Raw genomic sequence first — 21,204 nt, 5'->3', positions numbered from 1 at the left:
TCAACCCCGCCTGATGGAAAAGGGTGAATTTGTTTCGCCTCAGCGGACCGGGAACTGTTAGGGTTCAGGAACAAACCTCTAGAACCTGTTTTTTTGCTTCAGTACTTCCTGAGACCAAAAACCTCGCACAGGAACCCTAAGCTGTGTTGTGTGTTTGTGTTGTGGCTGCCGTAGCGTCGACGTCACTCCGTTTCATTTTCATACTCCTCACAGTGCTTAAAGTGTGTGAAGCGAGGAACTCTGGGAGGGAATCGTGAGTTCTTACCATCTGTGACATCAGAGGAACTACAAGAACGAATCAGAAGACGTCTCAAAACACTCCACAGTGCAGTTCAAAGTCAGTAACTACGGTAACTATGGCCCGCCATGCAGGGATCCAACCAAAACATCACACTCGCACCCTCAGGAGCTCAAACACACACACAACCACGAGAGAAACCTCAGGTGCAGACGGACGCAGTGAGACGCCCGCGCCTGCACAAACACAACATCAGACACCTCGCAAACAAAGCCAGCCAAGAGTGTCGACGTGTCAGGCCGAGGCCGCGCAAAGGGGAAGATGAAGAAGAAGAAGAAACCCCGACGGCCTCACGCGCTCCTCTCCGCTCTTCAGACGTGCAGGGAGAGAACGAGGCACTCCGGAAAGAGCGGCCTGAACTTTTTCACGCTGCTCGGCTCTGGGAGTGCGGCGCGGTTGCCATGGAGTTTGCGTTAAAACAAAACACACAGAGTTTAATTTGATTTCCATTTTTAACATGGCCCGCCTTGAAAGTGGATAAACGTTGCGCGGCCTCGCTCGCCCACCCGCCCGCTCGCCCGCCTGCCCGTTGTGTCGCGGCTGCAGAAAGTGACAGCGGCCGTCTGCTGAGGAGCGTTTGTCAGCAGCAGTGTGATCAAAGTGGTGTGATGCTGTTTATATGAGGGTACACACTGCAAACTAGCCACAAAGAAGTGACTCTGTCTCTGCTGCTCCCCCTCCCTCCCTCCCTCCCTCCCTCTCTCTCTCTCTCCCTCTCTCTTTCTTTCTTTCCCTCTCACACACACACACACAGACACTCACTCACGCGCGCATGCACACACTCTTTCCACGCTGGCCTGCCTCTCTCTCTCTCTACTTCTCTCTCTCTCTCTCTCCCTCTCTCTCTCTCTTTGTGTGCTCGCACAGCTGTGGATCTTGTGCCGGGTTCACCCAAGGTAAAGATATGGTATATTACGCAATGGCTTATAGATTTTTCCACCACTGGCGTGCTGCCAGCGCGCTCCCTGACGAGAGAGAGAGAGAGAGAGAGAGAGAGAGAGAGAGAGAGAGAGAGAGAGAGAGAGCAGGGATCAGAGAGCAGCACACTTTGTTCCACATAGTCTGACTCATAAACTGGATTCACTAGCTGCCTCGCTGTGACTGCAACAAATCTTTACTGTACACTGAGGTAATAGGGCCCAACAAAAGTCTGTGTGTGTGTGTGTGTGTGTGTGTGTGTGTGTGTGTGTGTGTGAATTCAAATATCTTCTATTTATTGGGTCTAATGTGTCTAAACCACCCTCCCTATCCCAAACACACACACACGCTCACACACATCAGATAGTCAGATGTTGATATTGTGTCCCTGCTGTGTGTGAGCCACTGTGTCACACTTTAACTACACACCCTCTCTCTCCCTACAGGCCCAGACGTTGTCAGAGCTCTTAAACTCTGTATTCTTCACTTATTTGACGACGCTCCTCAGACTGCGGCGTCGCATCGATACACAAACACTGTAAACGCTTTGACAGAAACTATGGATGAAAGTCACGTCGGCTTAAACTATTTCCAAACGGAGAGTTGGAAGAGGCGGCGCAGCGGCGGCCCGATCTGTTTTGAATCACTCGCTTGTCTGTCAAGACAATCAATCCAACTGTGCCTCCGTTTACTTTGCTGCGTGCGTGCGTGACGCGCATGCATTAATGAAGCTGCTGCTGCGTCGCTCATATCAGTCACGTCCATATTTTCCCGCCTGGATTAAGACGGCAGACAAACTGTTCACACACACACACACACACACACACAAGGCACAGGAACGCATTCACGCCGCCGGTTTGGCCTAGATCTCGCGCGCCGAGGTTCCCCCTACTCTTTTAATTGGGCCCTTGATGCTCGACATAGGGTCTACTTCCTCTAATTAGCTATATCTATAGCGTATGGGAGTGTGTATGAATGCATGCATGTGTAAAATCCTCTTTTGAGCAAATCCAAAGTAACTAAGAGCTTTAATTTCACGCTAGGCTGCATTGTCCCATTCACTGGGGTTACCCCCACAAAAAAGCCGCTGAGAAAACCCAGAAGAACGAAAACACACCATCGAGCAGCGGAGTGTGGGGAGGGTGCGTGTGTGTGTGAGGGTGGGGGGGGTATCATGCAGAGAAAGAGACAAATAACAACAACAACAACAACAACTGAGGCTCATCCTTAAACAATGCAGATCCCTCTCTAACCGTTACTCCTCTATAGAAGAGAGCTAATTGGGGAGATGGAGGGGGTGGAGGAAGAGGAGCGGGATGAAGGTAACAGGGAGTTTGTCCTGAGCAGCTGCGACAGGAGGCCCCATTCACTCCCTCTCCTGTCTTCTTAACGCTCAATTCCTGAGAATCTGGATCCCGTTGGCTCGGCTGTCTGAACTTGAACCTTTTCACTTTCAGTCTCTGACTCACCATCTAAACGCTTATCACTCACGTCACACCTTCATATTACACAACAAAGCCAGTTTCTACCTCTTACAATTAAGATGAATCCGGGCAGGGACGACTCTGTGCTGGCAATTAAAGATCAAAGGGCTGACTGAGTACTTTGTGCGTATGTAGAGATGAAGTCTTGTGTATTTTCATGAGAAACGCTGGCAAAGACTAAACAGAGATGTGATTCTGACTCTGCTGCTCCCCCACCACATGTCCGTCTATCTATCTACAACACACGTGAGTGTTTTGTCAGATTTCAGATGAGTGTGTGTGTGCACATACGTGTGCGTGCTGTAAGGCTGGCTAGACTCGGCTGTATCACACACCACCATAAGACCGCTGTGGGGGTCGCCTGCTTCTGCTGGCCGCAGATCAGCCTAAACCTAATCCACACTAGGAGGCAGAGGACATAAACACACACACACACACACACACACTGGTGTCCATCCAGGGGACAGGCACCTATTATACTGTAAGTGCCAACCGCCTCGGTTAAGCATGATAAATCCATTTTCTATGGGTGGTCAGGAAGACTGCACAGATAAGAGATGAGCAGAGGGCTGTGCTGGATTCAACCCACCTCTCTGAGAAAGGTTCACACACACTCACAGAGGGGGAGAGGAGGGAGAAACATAGAACATAGAAACATAAACTTAATTGTTTTGCATGAACACACATCTAAGAACACGCATAATTACCAGCAAAGCTATAGACACACACACACACACACACACACACGCACACGATTTGCGTATTCAAATAATGGATGTGGACGAGCTGAACTTACTGGATCATGGGACAATATAAGGACTCACACACTGACACACACACACACACACCAAGCACCTGCACACTTTTATTTTTATTCCTATGTCATCGAAATGTAAAACACACACCCACACACACACAGGCGACCTCCCTGCTCCTCCTTCCCTCTGTCCCGTCCCTCCGCCTAGCAGCCCTCACTCTGGGCCCAGCAGCAGTGTGAGGTGGACCTGGTCCGCCTCCAGCACGGAGGATGAATAAGTCAAAAGAACACAATGTACCCCTGGGTTCTGCCTGCAACCTCGCCGTCCTGGCACAGTTGGCGGGCCACACTTTTAACCCCGCCGTCCTCCGTAGCCTCATCGCGAGCGGCAGCAGAATGTGTGTGTGCGGTGCAAAGTGACGCCCGGTAGAGGCCTGGATATGTTACCAGATCGGCCGTGCCCACCTCGGTTTACAACGGCACCGTGGCCCGGCTCACCGTCCGGTCCCAGTGAAACCAGAACCTCCGGCTGACGCAGGACAAGCACTGGGCCGAAACGGAGCAGGAGTGCAAAACACACACACACACACACACACACGCTCAGAGACGCACGCACACCAAAGCAGGACGGGCCTTCCTTCGCCCTGAGGTGCTGACTGAGGCCTGTGTGACTTTAGAGTGAAGACACAGACTCTAAGCTGCACGTTGTGAAAAACGAGAAAAGAAAAAGAAGGAGGAGATTTTACCACACTGGGCTGTAAATGAAAGAAAATATAGACAAACACACAACATGTAAACTGTTTGCGTGGGCTTCACACGTGGAGCAGCAGACTTTATGCTCCTCCATATGCACCCAAACACACACACACACACACACGCTTTTGTTCAGACGATAACTACACTCATCTCCGTCACCAAAGATAATGACTAGAAAATCTCGCCACGTTATTCTGGAGGGCGACGGCGGCAGTATGTATGTACCCACACACACACAGACACACACACACACACCCCCCGCAGCCTTCATGTATGGGCCAATCTGAGCCTCCGAGTGAATTTCAAGCAGCCATTTCATCTACGGATCTAAAAGCACTTCAGAACCGTCAATAATTGGACATGAGCCACTCCTGCCTGACACACACAGGAAGTGGAGTTCTTGCGTTGTGAGCTGTACGCTGAAAATTGTTAAAGATCTCCCAGTTTTTTTTTTGTTGCTGCAAAGCTTTACAAAGTTGGCAGTGCTCATGAAGGCAAAGCCCCGACCAAAGACGCACTGTTATATTAGCAGCCCACATCTCATTTGGATAAGCGGGGATTTAGTGTCTGAAATAACCAAATTCAAAAAAAACGCATCACATGAAAGTTTTAATTAACGACGCCTCTGCGACCTTCAAACTGTATTAAAAACTTTATGCAAATGCTTCTCCGGCGCAGGAATTTGAGAGACGTTGCCGTGCGGTCGGTAAGGAGGAGAAGGAGCAAAAAAAAGAACAAAACCTCCTGCCGCTGTTTGGCAAATGTGTGTGTGTGTGTGTGTGTGTGTGTGTGTGTGTGTGTGTGTGTGTGTGTGTGTGTGTGTGTGTGTGTGTGTGGCGTTTATCTTGGCTGAACGGGTTCATCACCTAGCTGGTCACTTCCACCAAAGCCTTTACCAGCGTTAATAATAAGAATAAGAATAATAATACTGTTTACACCACTGTTGCGTGCCTGAGCCGGAGCACAGACGACAACAATACAAGTGTAAGTTGCAGGCAATACACAAACCAACAATTCCAAAAGAGCTCCGCATTTAAAGAACAGATCATTAAAGCAAATTCAAGACCCCCAAGGCTGCACAGGTTTGAATTCCAGGTGTGGCCCAGGCGGGAGGCGTCACTCTGAGCCACACACACACACACACAGAAGTGCAGGGGTTTGACTTCAAGAGTTCACCTGCTGTTTAGCATTTAAAGGTGGGAAAATTTGATAAAAAAATGCAGATTTGAGAGAAGGCAGGGAGCCTTTGGTCATCACTGAGGTCTGGAGGCCTGAAAATGTTTTTAGAAACTGAAGCTTGCTGCGTTTCTTGAGGATTTAAAGAGTGTGAGGCCGTTTGAAGGACGCCGAAAATTAGCAGAATGACACCTGCAAGCACAATCCAGTCGCTTTTCTGTGAACAAATGCTTTTTAAAAATGTTCAATGTAAAACTGAACCCGTAAACTACACACAACACACACGGCCATCATCATATCAGACATATGGGCCTTTGGTTAGTGTGAGAGGCAGCCGGACAAAGGTGGAGGGAATCTTCTCTGTCATGGAGCCGCTTCCTAACCACAGGGACGGACACTTCTTCTTCTTCTTCTTCTTCTTCTTCTTGCCCCCTGCCCATTACCCCTTCAGCTCCGCCTCAGGTTGTACATAAAGTAACATTTATATGAGATAATTAGGTTACAACAAAGAAGTTTCTGGCAGGTTGGGAGGCGATTGAAGGAATTGTCCTAGTTGTATTGACGTACGTACATGTGCATACACACACACACACACACACACAGCCGCTCTCTGATTGAAGCAGCAGTATATCATAAAGGTAGGCTAAGATGAGATAATTGAGGTATTCATTATCTGTGGTGCTTCACCGGGGGCTGATTAACTTGGGAGCGTGCCAGGAGCTTGAAGTTCCCATGCAGGTTGTTACTGGTTGTCATTGCTTCCTCTTGTTAGTTTAATTACTATTTCAATAATAACTCCTGCTCTAATGAAGCCTGTTTGCTCTACAGTGAGCTGCTGCTCTGCTTGTGTTTACGTTGCTCTGCCTGTGCTGCTCATCACGAGGTTGCTGCTTCAGGTGGTGGAGGTGATATAGTATGGGCACACACACACACACACACACACAAACACACACTGGATGGAGACGTTTTGCACCCCCTTGAACTCTTTCTGCAGTTATATGGTCGATGTTAATTTTCCCGCCGTGACATAATTACGTCATCGCTGGCGTTGGACGGATCAATATGTGGCGCGCATATGGGCCCGCGCGTGCGTCCGCGTGAGAGCGGAGCTGCCAATTAATTTTAATTAATGGAAAGAAAGAAAGAAAGGAGGAAACTCGACGCGGAGCTCTGCCTCGGCCTGGAAAATCATCTGCGCTGAATATGCAGCAGGAGCAAATCACACAAAACTATGGACGAGACCATGTGTTCGAAGCCCAGCAGCGACCACAAATCTGCGTGTGTGTGTCTAACGTACAGATACGGGGCCGAGAACACACGGAGCTCCGCGTCTGCAGGCCTGAAATAAGAACAGCGAGGAGGAATCCGACATGTTTCCACCGGGAGCTCGTCAAACGCCAGATTGTTCTGTTTAAGGAAAGGAATGGGAGCGATGATCTATCTGCTCCGTGAGCCTCCGCACGGCCCGAGCGGCCTCATATAGGCGGAGGAAAACATGTTAATATGATATTATCACATATCACTGCACAGACGTTAGAGCAGGGAAGGAGACGGGATCTGACCTCTTTGACATACATGATCTATTTAACCTTTAACACGCACAGCTGCGGCTTCACGCCCAGAAACGTTTCAACACATTTACACAGTTAGAATATAAAATATGAATAAATAAAAATAAATCGTTTAAATGCCCCTCAGTGAATATTACAGTCAAATTAGAGGCTCTTCACTTTAAAAGCTTTATATCACAATAATCTCATAAAGGAAATGGGAATTTGAAGAGTTAAATCTGAGAGAAAATACCTCGGTAAAGTCTGATGGGATTTTTTTTATTTTTAAAGAGTCGTAAAGAGAGAAACGGAGCTGCGGCGGCCTGAAGCTTCTGTTAACTCCGCGCAAACCGGAGCGGAGCAGCAGAAGAAGCAGCAGCTCCGCACCGGGACGCTCAAAAACACGCTACAAACACGCTACACACACCTGCATCACAGCAAATATGATCATACACTCAAGCGTCAAAAACACATAAATTCAAGCAACCTGCAGCTTGACCTTTGCTGTTCACTTTCTGCTCAGTTTCAGTTAAAGAACCAAACTGCTCCCGGGATGAGAACACGATCAGTTCAATATTAATCAACCAAACGTGATGATGAAATGAAATAGAATCAAGCTGCAGAACAACTCCAGCTGGGATTTTTTTTTTTTATTATAATTATTATTATTGTGAAAATTTCTATAACTATTATTTCTACTGCCACCATAATTTACAGACACAAACAAACATATTGTGATGCCTAAGAATCGATCCGCGGACAAATTAATCAACCTGATCAGGCTCGTTTATAGCTGAGGCCCCTTCAGGCTGCAGCTCAGATACGCAGGGCTTTTGCTTTTTTTAAAACGCAGAATATTCAAGAGGATATTTTAGGATATCTCGTTAAAGTTGAAGGAAATAAAAGTCCTGCAGTGACTCGTGTTCACCTCAGATGAGCCGTTACCCCAGACGCCCTCAGCGTTTAGGCGGCGGGCTGAAGACAGAAGAGACGCAGAGAGAGAGGAGCCGCTCAGCAGGCAACGGAGACGCGTTCAATGTCCCCACCACGGCGGGTTAGAAGTCAAATAACGCATCAGTCACATCCTGTCTTCAAAGGTCACCTGTAATTTGTGATGAATCAAACTGTGACCGAGCAGCACCGGCTCTCTCTCTCACACACACACACATACAATCACTCACTCACACACTCCCCTCCATAGCCTTCATAACGTAAAAAAAAAACTTTCTATCCCAAAAAAAGAGATCAAAGTGGGCTAAACTGCGGGGTCTGGACGCCTGCACAGTGGCGCCAAAGGCCTCCGACGGCTCATCACAAACAGACTAAAACTTTATGTTTACATTTTAAAATAAATTACTCTACAGTAATGATCACACATCGACCCCTGATTTTTCTGCGTGATTACAGAGCCGTTTCAACCAACGCCGTGTTTGTCATTAGTCGCCCAGCGTGCGGCCAACGGAGCCCTTCTTCCCCTTTCCTCCAACCTCCGTTTTTATATAAAATAGATTTGGGAGAAGCGCCATTTTCTCTCCAAAGCACGCGCAGAGAGACGCGCAGGAGAAGCCCGCTGGAGCGGTGCCACCCGGGGGGAGAGCGAGGGGGGAGAGCGGGGAGAGAGGGAGCGAGAGCGGGGGAGCGGGGCTGGGGAGAGTCCTTAAAAACGCGACCGACGACAAACGGCAGCGCGGCACAGCACACAGCACCGTGAGCACAACACACACACATACACACACACGAGCACACACACCGGAGACGCGCTACCGGAAAACTAAAAAACATACACACGGGAGTAAAATGGTGGTAAAGCGGCGGTTCGGTTACCTGTGTGAGGCAGTACGGGGAGTACATGGCGCTGCTCTAGAGGTGGAACGTGGAGTTGTTGATAGTAAAGTTGGATGAAGGATCGCTGCGGTGCCGCATTGCAAAGCCGCTGTGGCTCAGTCGGTCCAGCCTGTAACCCCGCCTCGCCTCGCCTCGCCTCGCCTCGCTCACAGTGGAGGCTCCGCTCGAACTTTACGGCAAACTTTGCTGCTCTCTCTCTCTCTCCCTCTCTCTCTTGCTCTCTCTCTCTCTCTCGCTCTCTCTCTCTCTCTCTCTCGCTCTCCCCCCTCCCTCCTTTTCCCTCTCTCTCTCTCTCTCTCTCTCTCTCTCGCTCTCTCTCTCTCTCTCTAGCTCGCGCGCGCCGTTATGCGAACTTACGATCGCCTTAAGCTGGGTGGAAAAGTCAGAAGAAGAAGAAGAAGACAAAACCCTCCCCACGTAAAGTTTTGCGTTAAACTCCGTCGAGGATTCCGCCACCGCGGTGTCCGCGCCCGTGGTTCTCAGCGGTGAGTGCGGTCACCTCGCGGTACGACTGGCTTACGCTTATTTAACGGCGAAAGTCTACGATATTAATTCATAATATTTCCACAAGGACAGAGGGGCAATCAATCTATCTATCTATCTATCTATCTATCTATCTATCTATCTATCTATCTATCTATCTATCTCTGTAATTCTCTCCCTTTATTCCTAAATACTGTCTCGATCTGAAACCTTATGATGGTGCTAAATGCACTGCAGTGTGGTTTCGTTGTTATATTTAGAGGTTCTCTCTATTTTCTTATTTTATGATGGGAAGTTACGCAATAATAGAAAAAAAAAGAGAGAGAGAGAGAGAGAGAGAGAGAGAGATGACCAAAGAGCCCAGAGAGAAACGTCTCATCAGCTTTTATATTCTTAACTGCAGCTAAAATGGCAGAAGTAGATCTCTGTTGCTAAAATACAAACCGGAGTCAAACAAAGCGAGGAGTTATGGAGGGAATAGAACCTACACGCTGCTGCTCTGTGGACGAGGAGTCGCAGCCAGAGCAACAAAGGGTGGAGACGTTAACAAGGCTTTACCAAATGATGGCTATTGTTTAAAAAAAATAAGAAGAAGAAGTCAAAGTCCACAAAAACACATGTTGGTTCCCTTTTACTCTTTACTGCAATTTAAGTGCAAAAAGTCTGAAAGTCTCAGATCCACACAGACTAAGTGAGACTAGTCGTGTCTTAAACATCCCTATATGTCCTCATTCAGGTCCTCATTCAGTGATGTGCAGTGTGCAGGTTGTTGCACCTAAAGGCCTGACACACACACACCTCTGAAGCCTTCTGACCCAAGGCCGCTGCAGCCCGGAGGCCTCACCCACTCCATGTTTGCATCATCTCAACACGTCCATCATCGACTGCCTCATGCAGAAGTTCATCTTTTAAAATAACAGGAACGTTCCCACTTTCTTAGTATTTCTGGGGAACTCAGCTTGTGTGCTAAAATAAAAACCACTGCCGACGTTTCCTAGCCCGACTCTGTGTCTCCAGGTCTCTGCGAGGACTGGATGTACCCTGATACCGCCACGGGAGACAAAAGGGCACCTGAAGTTGACTGAAGTGGTCCAAACCAGTTCCATTGTGATTCCTATTGTATGGAAGCGATACAGTCTGGTTCTAATCAGGCTTGGCTTTATCCTCGCCCGCTCCCTGCTCCTCAGCCCTAATCAAACTCATATATGCAGGCAGAGTGCCGGCAATTATACGTAAGCCCCAGTGTGCGTGCATGAGTGTGTGTGTGTGTGTGTGTGTGTGTGTGTGTGTGTGAATGAGCGGGTACGCATGAGGAGTGTGTGCACGCGTGAACACAGCTTCGAATGTGTATAGGTTTGCATTTTGTGCGTCTGTGCGGTTTAACGTCGTGAAAAGTTCTGTGTGTATGTAAGCGTGTGTGTGTGTGTGTGTGTGTGTGTGTAAATGTGTGGTTACAGAGCTGAAGTCACCCCAGCGCTCCAGTGCCAAGTTTTTCGGGGGGGAATATGAAGCCGTGCAGCTTTACGAGACCTCAGCGTATGTAGGATACTTACACTCTCACACTCTCAACAGATACACGTGCATGTACTGTACATACTCAGGCATACTGCACACACACAAACATGCTTAAAAATGCGTCGGTGCAAACAACGAAGAAGAGAGCAAACTTCCCAATAAGGAAAAGCCCGGCTATGAGTAAAAGCTATAGGTGTCGTCTGTTCCTTCTCTGTATTCTTCCCTCTTTCCAAACCACACCCCAGCACGGCACAGGCCCAAAGCCCACAGCCTCTTTGTGTGATCTCCCTCTCTCTCTTCTCTCTCTCTCTCTCTCTCTCTCTCTCTCTCTCTCTCTCTCTCTCTCCCTCTCGCTGTTTCTCTCTCTCTTGCACTTATTCTGTATAGTGTTCTTTTTTCTATCTATGTTATAGTCTCTCCCTCCCGTCTCTCTCTCTCTCTCTCTCTCGCTCTCTCTCTCTCTCTCTCTCTCTCTCTCCCCCTTGTCTGTCTGTCTGACTTACTGGCCGTCTTTGTCTCTCCGGCTGCAGTCTGAGCAACGGCGTTCCGTCTCAGTATTCCACTCGGGCACTTGGCTGTAACAAACAAACTATAGGAGCTGCAGGGGTCACAAGGCGCCGTAAGCTCCTCTCGCTTGACCAAACCTTCGTTGCGCCTCACGTAAAGCTCCAATCTGACCAACGCCAACAAAACTACCCCCCACCCCCCTCAGCGCACTCGGGGTAGTAGAGGTTGGCGTGAGTGTATTAACCATTAAAAACCAACGTATGGGGAAAACCATATGGCGTGTGTGAAGTTAGTGCGTGGCGGTTTCCCGTTGACACGCTGCAGCGCCCGCACTCGCTGTTTACCGTCGCCTGTGGCTGGGCCATTAAATATTGAAAGTGATGTAGCATACTGATACTGCCATTAGCATGCTAAATGTGCGAGACAGGTGGTCGAGGGCCGCCTTTCAAAAGGCAAGAAATCTGCCAGCGGAAAATGTGTGCAACTGCAGCGTTTACTACGGCGCGCAGTGTAAATATTGTTTGAGTAAGCTGTTGATGTGTGCTCTGGGAGGGAGCGTGCCATCAAATGCATACAGGCATATGCAGGCAAGAAATGGCTGACTGGCCGTTATGGCTAACAAGCATGTCATACACACTGCGAATCCCACAGCCTCTATGGATCTGTTTGTGTGTGTGTGTGTGTGTGTATGTGTGTGTGTGTGTGTGTGTGTGTGTGCAGCAATGTGCTCCGCCGGCTGCTTTTGACGTGTTTACTCTGCAGTATAGCCGCTCACACACTCCTCTCCCAGTGATACGGATTACTGAGATCCTCCTGTTTGCTTTATGCAGCAGGAAAATGTATAGAATGTGTCTGTGTGTGTGTGTGTGTGTGTGTGTGTATCCTCTCTAGGCTGATGTCATCATTTCCTACTTGAAGAAATGAACATGCAAGGTGACAGGTCAAAGGTCAGGTGCTTCCACATCACACGTTGCACTTCACACACTCATATTCATTCCCTGCATGTGATTGATGCTCAATGACAGCACGGTCCAGGTCTTTGGCTTTGGAGTGCGTTTGCTCAAGGGCTCAAGGGTAACGGCAGGTAATGGCACCCTAACACGCATGTATTTGATGGATGTGAAAACCTCTGAACATACAGGGAGAGCATGCAAACAGAAAAGGATTATGGCCAGCACCGGGCTTGGAACCCACAACCTCAGTCTGAACCACTGTGCCACTGTGTGTACTTCACATCAGTGACACGGTATTTTGGCAGTATTTTGTTGTTTTATGTCATTCAAATCTCTGGACCGAGCCAAAGCGCCGCTAATTATAAAGAACCCATCTGAGGAAGGCGCTTGTGTCGAGTCCCTTAGGTTGGCAGACTGATGCCACACTGCGACCACAGCGCCACCAAGGACGAGTTCCCGGAGAGGTACCACGACGCGTTTGGGGATTTACAGGAAGTAGGTGGGCGCCGAACGTCAAACTGTTATTTCCTGCACACATTTACCACAGAACCTCCAATCCATACAGTGAGGAAGACAGAGATAAAAACCACTGAAGAAGAAGAAAAAAGTATTGCATTCCTCATTTGTGCTGTAAAATGTACTTATTAGAGATTGAGCCTGTTGGTGTGTTTAGGAAATTGTTCTTTACAAAGGCAGATGCAGTGTGTGTGTGTGTGTGTGTGTCAGTGTGTGTGTGTTATGTATATACCCTGTAGGTGTCAGACACGAGGAAACATTCCGGCATCCCTGGTCCTCTGGCAGGATCGTCGTTCACCAGGTAAGTGTCGGTAGCCTGGAAGACAAGGAGGCCGTCAGTGATGGAGCACAGGAACAATAACCACAAACATCTGTTCAATGAGAAAGTCCTTTTGAATGATGCTCCAATGTGGAAAAGGTCGTTCTAAAAAGCATTTGTTCATCCTTACACAAATACGCAAATCCCCTCTTGTATTTTCCCCAAATTTGCGGAATTCAGACAAATCCAGAGGGACTTTTGTGATCATAAATCAGGAGTAAACGTTCTCTTTGCCTCTTTGTTGAACGTCAACACGACCCAACCTGCACACAAAAAACGGCTTGTGGTTGACACTATAGATCCCCAGTCAAACTCTCTGAAAGTAACACAGTCTATGTGTGCGCGTGTGAGTGTGTGTGTGTGTGTACTCGGGAGCTTCATTTGTATTCCAAATGGAGCAGGCAGGCAGGCAGGCAGGGTTCTGGCAGGGCCCGGAGCTGTGAAAATGGGTTCTCCTGGCAGTTTGGCCATTGACTGAGAGTCTGCTTAACTGAAGGGAACCCAAAGCCTCCATGCTGAAATCACTTCAGAACACCAAAGAAGAAAAGAGACGCTACAAAGACCCCCGGACAACATGCGCCTATATCACCTGCACCTATATGCATTTCCCCCAAACACCCTCTTGTTCTTCTGGGCTTGCGCGCAAACACGCCAGCGACGTACACCCGGGCATGTACGCGCCAACACACACACACGTGCATGCCACTCGCACAGACACACAGACACAAACCCCATAATAAGAGCCAGACGTTGGCAGACCACACAGCCCTGAGTTGTGGTGAAAACAAAGGCTATTCATATCCTTCGCAATGAGAGGTCTGTACGGCGAACTCGCTCCCCCCGACTCCCCCCGCAGCTTTTTATTACAGATAATCTGCACCCACAAACCCTCGTTTCTCGGCGATTGTGCGATTTTAATCATCTTTATTAGTCCATAAATGTGTTTTGTTTTAGTTTTATACTTTTTCACTACTGAGGCCTTCAGCCGCTTGAGGGGGGCGACACCGTGCTCATTGTTGGGTGGGAAGGGGAGGATGAAGCCAGGGGGCAGGAGAGAGAGGGAGAGAGAGAGAGAGAGAGAGAGTGCTGCAGCGGCCTTCAGATAACACAGCACAGACAAACATGCAACAAAATTATAAGGCATGAAAGTCTGCCTGATAACACGCCGATTCATCCGATTGGCTGACAGTGGCGATAATGGCGCCGATCCACGGCACCTGTGTCGGGCCTCGGCGCCGGAGTGAGCCAGCAGACTGACGCCGTGGCGGACGACAATGCATCAGGTGTGCCGGCGTGGGCCGCGATTGGCTGTCCTTGGCCAGAGACAGAGTCAGGTGCGAGAGGACGTCCCCGATGATTGGTTGAGCGCGACCCAAAAAGCTGCGGGTGGCGAGAGGGCTGTTTTCATTGGCTGCTGCTGCCGCCTCATTCTGCCGGTGAATGGCTGTCTGGGCGGATGGCACTGGGACAACTGGTTCAACTGGGAGTGAGTGAGTGTGTGTGTGTGTGTTTTCTAAAGAGACATACAGACCTATTAACCGGCGTCCTCATACATACACACTCAGCCGCCTGTATACATCTCACCCTTATAGATACAGAGAGTCGCCGTTGTTGCGTCGCTGTTATTGTGCAGACGCCGCCGCTGCACTCTGACAATGGATCATTAGAGCTTATTGTATAATAAACCACCGACAAAGAGGAACTTAACCGAGCACCTTCTGCGTTCAGCTAAAGAAACAGGTGTTGATGATCCACAATCCCGTCGTGCAACAGTGAATAACATGAAGCTAATGAACAGGCTAAGCTGCGTACCTGCCACTGGGGAGGTGAGAACATACTGACTCTCTTTGTAGTAAAACCCCCCCCACCCACACACACACACACACACACAAAAAAGAAGTCCCGGCCCCCCCAAAACGCTCCTCTCCTGCAGCAGTGTATGAATTATATATTGAACCTTATATATAGAACATATGCCCGGCCCATATGGCCAGCCCAGAGCGAAGAAATCTCAAAGCCGTCCTTAATTAACATTTTAGAGGGAAGATTCCGAGGCGGGGGATCGAGCCGCTGACCTATTTGGAGTCCATCATCGCCCAATGCAAATGTGTTAATTGAGACAGATTTTTTTTTCTCCTCCGCTCTGCAGAGAATGTAAGGGAGGGGATTTGTTTTTTGATTATTTATTTTTTTTGCCTCAGCCATCTGATCTAAGGTAAAGCTTTAGGATTTGGTTTTAAAATAAATTCTCTCCCCCGGCTGCCACGACTGACAAAGAGAGACGCCTCTCTTTCATTTTCTCACTCCTTGGCTCACTCTCACTCTCTCTCTCTCTCTCTCTCTCTCTCTCTCTCTCTCTCTCTCTCTCTCTCTCTCTCTCTCTCTCTCTCTCTCTCTCTTTGGGTATATGTGTTGTCGACCATATGGCCAAATTCTTTAGAGGTGAGATCTCCGCAAAAACTTGCTGGCGCTCACGCATATGCACCTGCGCGCGGAGCCTTTGTGCGCGTGTGAGGCCTTGATGGTGGAATTCGCTCTCAGATGGCTCCATTTTAAAGCACATTAATGGCAGCGAATCAACGCTCCTTCTGTCTGTCACTCTCCTGTCTCGCACTCGAGCACGCCATTCATCAGAGCAACTTACGCCACTCCCACACACACAAACTAACACACACACACACACACACACACAAACACACACACACACACACACACACACCTGGCCCTCTCCTGTCCTTTTTCCAAAAAAAAAAAAAAAAAAAATTGTATTCCAACTGCAGCATAATCATCAACCAAGTCAGCCTGCAATTATTATCAGCACCATTGTGTGGTTTCAAATACATTTCTGATAGTGGTTGTTGTGGTTTGGTAGTGACGCTGCCAAGTTGCAGGCGCTGGGTGAAAACGGAGGGACGGGGTGGATGGAGATGGAGATGGAGGGAATACAGCGTCCAGCCAACCTGCGTGAGATGGCAGACACTTCAAAGACGCCGGGCCGCACCGGCGATCTGTTCCACGGCGTGTGAGGGGTGTATGAAAGGCAGGAATGGCCGACGTGTGTGTCCCTGCCAAAGCTACCTCGGGGAGAAACGATGGAAAAACTGTCATGCCCCCCCCCCCCCCTCTTTTGCAGGAACCTGGAAGGAGAGAATAAGAGCGGAAAGATGGATAGATGGAGAACGGCTAATTATTTCACTGCACTTGTTGGTGTTGAAGGTTTTCTTTGGGGTCAGAAGAGCGGCCAAGACGCACCGCCGGAAGATTGTGTTTGGCCTCGTCGCCTGGCAACGTTTCACACAATTGTAAACTGTGGGATTCTGGGTAAGGAGCGCTTGCACATTAGAACCGCGGGAGGTGAGAATGTAAAATCATTTCAGATGACTTCAGCAAAAACTATCTGACTGTTCTCATATGTGTGTGTGTGTGTGTGTGTGTGTGTGTGTGTGTGTGTGTGTGTGTGTTTGTGTGTGTGTGTGTGTGTGTGGTCCGGGCACCAATCAAACAGGCGAGGTGAAACTTCTGAAAGCCTGAGTCATGGCATGTAGGCGTGAACGTGAACGCACGCCGCATATCCTTTGAACCCAAAAGCGTTACAGCCGATCAAGTTTGCACAGATCCAACACAGTGACACACCCAAGATTCACTGGGGCCTGGCACCTCGCCTATAAACAACCGATCTGGCTCGACAGGATAGGCCACGCTCCACAACCTTTAGATAAATACTATGCCAACTGTAACACTGAACTTCACTGAACTATAACATATTGCTGTATCCGTACGCCAGGTAACCTGACGCCACCGCGCCCCCTTTTCTCCCGGTGTGGATCCTTATTCAGCCCCGATTAATGTCCAAACCGCACTCAGCGAAGGCCTCGCCACACTGGCTAAGTGTATCTAACAATGAGGTTTGGGCTGGTACAATCCAGCCTTTGTGTCACACGAGGACCGATCCATGGGGAGGGTTTCTTGCGGTTATGGTCCTAATACAGCGGAGTTTACCACAAAGACCAGGAAGCGTGGAGTTACATTACAAAACACATACACTCACACACACACACACAGGCACGCACAGGCTCAGCATGACTCCACTAATGCCGCGTGTTGCGTCAAACAGCTCGCCCACTTCCACCTGAGGCAGAAAGTTGAAGTAAATGTAAGAATATGGGTAAAAATAATAAAAATAATAATATTTGAGGAGGTTCACGCCCAACTGGCAGCTGAAGGGGGGCCAATGGCAGCCCGGGCCCCGATTTGAGTGACAGCGTCTGTGGTTGGCAGGTCTGCTCAGTGGAGACCACAACGCAACCAACTGTGAAATTATAGGCTCACAATCAAAACAAGAGCGAGAGGATTCTAATTTCACAGCCACTTCTGAGCTATTGTCTAATGGCATTTATACCTTATCATTATACTTTTGAAACGCAGCCAGGGAACTGCAACGCTGACATCATCATTTGTCAAGAGTGCAATTTGCCTTTTGAAAGTTCACACACTTCTCCGTGGGTTGTATGTGCAGGTACATGTCAGGGTTAAGGTTACCAAGGGTAACACACATTTTTTGGTAGAGTGATGGGAGTTTATTATTGTAATATCATTTTAATACGGTGGTTCCTTGTTTCAGGGGGCATAAATGGAGCTGCTGCAGTGAGGCGTCGCTGGGTGACAGCCGTGCACAGGCAAGTCTGCACGCTTTTCACTCTGGATTCCATGCTGCTCGCTCATTTGTTTCAAAATTGCAACCAGATATCGTTAGGTTCATAATAAATCGTGTGTTATTTCCCCCCCCCCCAGAGTCTCACATTTCATAGAGTCCTGCCCTCAAACCCTCTTAAGCTTATTGAAATGTTTCAATTTACAATGCAAATGTTTAAGGCAACTCTTATTTAAACTGTCAATGATCTGCTTATGCTGCTTAATGTTTTAAATAATCTGATCCTGTGTCACACTACAGTGCTCAAATGTTGCGTTTCTGTGTTGCCCACTGGATCCTCCACAACGTTTCAGGTGGAACCACAAGCTAAACAAAGCCAACCTGTGAGCTATAAAATGCACTGCAGCTGTAATGTGGCTTGTAATTTCAGCAGGCCACTATTATGAGCTGCTTTGATCTAATGTGTGACTTGGATGAGGGTTTGATGCATGAATGCTGATGATTCACCAGAGCAGCTAGAGTCATTACAGAGTGTCAAAGTGTCACGTTATTGATGCAAATCTGTTTTGAATTCCAAGCAATATAGAGATTTGATGCTATTGTGATTATTAATCAGAAGATTCACACACATGATTAAGTTTAGAGAGGTGCCTTCATTTTGACATGCATGGTGAATATGTGCTGCTCTGTGCTGAGGGCACAAAGACTCTGTCTGTGTGTATGTGTGTGTGTGTGTGTGTGCGTGTGTGCGTGTGTGTGTGTGTGCGTTTGTCAGCTCACCTCCCCACTACTTATTGTTGCTCTAAAGTGTCATCAGCTACGCAAATGAGGAGGCCATTGATTAAAAGCCTCAGTGAGAGGGAGGAGGGAGGAGGGAGGAGAGGAGTGGGGGAGAGAATGAGGGGGGAGAGGAGGAGAGGAGGTGTGAACTTTAAGGATGCCTGGAATAATAATAATAGGAATAGTAATAGTAATAATGATAATTATAACAATAATAATGATCATAGTGATCATAATGATCATAATAATAATACTGTCATATTTATAATAATTATAAATAATAATATTATGTTATTTATTTTATTTCTATTTTATTATTTTTATTTATTGCAATTACTATAAAATAAATTACCATTGTATTTTTTAATTCAACAACTGTAAATAAATTCAAATTACAAAAACATGCTCCATGACCCTAATAATTTAACTTATTATTATTAGTAAAGGTTCTCATGCTGATGAATTGGCCTCCGGATTTTTCAGCTTTGACACATAAGTGATTTCCTCATTAAATAAAAACTAGAATTTAACCCAACAAACAAAACGGATGTTTGCTCTGTGCTCGATCCTCATGCTTCATCTCCTCATACACTCACCACATCACCGCAGCCTGCAGGCTTGTATTTGTTTTAGAAATTACACCTGATCTCAGCAGAACTACAAGATATAAAACGGCAACACATCTCAGTACTTTGTCTCAAATATAAAAGTATATTAAAATACACTGTTAGTGTGAACGTGATGATGATCGATGATCACATTTTTCAATCCGGCCTCTCTCTCTCTCTATTACACACACACATAAAAACACACACATACACACACGCACAAGCACACGCACGAATTAACGCACAGGTGTGTTTTGCTCCGGAATCCCTGCTTCCCTCGCGCGCGTGTGTGTGAGAGAGAGAGAGAGCAACAAACTGCGAAACGTCCAACAAAAAGATAAGCAGAAACAGCCACAAATGAATGTAGAAACCCAATGAGAAAGGCCGAAACATGCAGCCTGTATACATTCACCCTATAGAGCCACACAGAGGGGAACTATTGAGTTACACAGCACGTACCATTATAGAGCGGGGAGATGTGCCAACACTCTCAATGCCCCATTTTCCTTTAAAAGTTCAGCTTCCAAAAAAGTGAGGGAGCGAGGGAGTGAGGGAGTGAGGGAGGACGCCTCCGTCTCCGCGCTGTTGCCGGAAGCGAAAAGGGACCTTTAAACGAGTCGGCTTCAGGCCCGGACGGCCAGACGGACGGGACCGGGGAGGAAGAAGCACCCACACCGGGCTGATGGGCTCAAGAGCGGGTCCGGTCTGCGAGAGAGCGGCGGCGGCGGCGGCGGCGGCTCCGGGTTCCTCCGCTTCACCGCTGCTGTCTGACCTCAGATGCCGCGTCCATGTCCGGAGACGTCTGCGTCCAAAGCGGCGAGAAAGTGCGAGATTCGGCCGCCAAACTTGTCCGTTCGACCGGCAGATAGGCTGACTGCAGAGGCGCACACGAGGAAACACAATAAAGTGCGCGGCCTCCCAAAAAATACACCGATAACGCGACGCAAGAGGCGGCGGAAGTAAGTTTGCTTTATGTTATTTTCCCCCTCGAGTGTGGATTTAATAATCAGACCGCTTCTGTCTCCAAAACACGTCCAGATAGCGCCTCTCTCTCTCTCTCTCTCTCTCTCTCTCTCTCTCGCTCTCTCTCGCTCTCTCTCTCTCTCTCTCTCGCTCTCTCTCGCTCTCTCCCTCTCTCTCTTGTCCTGAGAGCACGCAAACACCGACGCACATACGCACACGCGGAGTTAACGCACAATCAGGGGGGCGTGGGTGGGGGCACCCCTGTTTCCCTCGCCTCCTCCTCCTCCTCTTCCTCAGCGGTGACGAGATGAAAGAGCAGCAGCTTGCGCCGTCTTTGGGAAATCGCTATAGCCGCCGCGCCGGTCGCAGAATGCCTGCACACACATACACACACCGACACACACACACACACGCGCTCACACTCTCTCTCACACACACACTGATCCGCACTTGAAGCGGGGGGCTCCGGAAGCTTCGGTGCGTAAAATGGAAGCTCTCCGTGCGCTACACCTCCAAAGAAAGGGCTCACCTCGCCACCGTGAGCCCTGGTCACACACACACTCTCTCTCACACACATACACACACAAACATACACATAATAGACGGGGAATTAGGGCGCTTGTTTACGATGAAGGTGGGGGCCGGTGTTTGGTGAATTATTAATAACGCCGAGCGGTGCGCAGTCTGTCGCGGGGAGCAGGGAGCAGCTGGGGCTTCAGGCGCATTATGGGAGGACCAGGGGCTAAATCACGGACGGCGGGGATTAAACCCAACTCCTACCTGCCCACGACACACACATACACACACACGCAATCCACCGGTGTCAAGTAAGCAGTTACAGTTTGGAGATCGCGCGTAAACAAAGTGAACATTGGGGAGACTATAAGCGATCACTCTGTTTCCATGGAGACGCGCTGACCAAAAAGAGACGCCTGCACGTGCACGTTGGGAGGTGTAACGGCTTTATAGGCGTCAGATTGAGTGTAATCTGCTCGTCATCTCACCCAGAGTGACTCTATAAGTGTAATAAGAGACTGACTGTTTGGCGAGAATCAACTTCAGGGCTTAACGATGATGTCACTGATTTACTGTCACACGGCGAGGCTCAGACAGGCCATAAACGTG

At 48.5% G+C, this 21,204-nt stretch overlaps 1 protein-coding gene across 7 annotated transcripts in view; it reads right to left on the bottom strand.

Annotated features, from left to right (window-relative positions):
* nfixa (nuclear factor I/Xa) overlaps positions 1 to 19,665 on the bottom strand; it is a 105,623-nt gene extending 85,958 nt beyond the window's left edge. For 5 of the 7 annotated variants that reach the window (XM_076170376.1, XM_076170382.1, XM_076170383.1 and 2 more), the window contains exons 1-2: positions 19,576 to 19,661; positions 12,991 to 13,074 (exon numbers count right to left, since the gene is read on the bottom strand). In XM_076170376.1, the coding sequence (XP_076026491.1) occupies positions 12,991 to 13,074; positions 19,576 to 19,578 (87 nt within the window). In that variant the 5' untranslated portion in view covers positions 19,579 to 19,661. Of the gene's footprint in view, positions 1 to 8,763; positions 9,027 to 12,990; positions 13,075 to 19,575 lie in introns of those variants that run through there. The other 2 variants (XM_076170384.1, XM_076170378.1) reach the window with 2 other exon arrangements.
* Positions 19,666 to 21,204: the final 1,539 nt, after the last annotated feature.

The sequence above is a fragment of the Genypterus blacodes genome, unplaced genomic scaffold (genome assembly GCF_046128005.1).
Source record: "Genypterus blacodes isolate CSIRO-AG114 ecotype Tasmania unplaced genomic scaffold, CSIRO-AGI_Gbla_v1 ptg000216l_1, whole genome shotgun sequence".
In the NCBI taxonomy this organism is placed as follows: Eukaryota; Metazoa; Chordata; class Actinopteri; order Ophidiiformes; family Ophidiidae; genus Genypterus; species Genypterus blacodes.
Note: the sequence above shows the minus strand (reverse complement) of the source record. Positions and strands in the feature narration are given on the sequence as shown.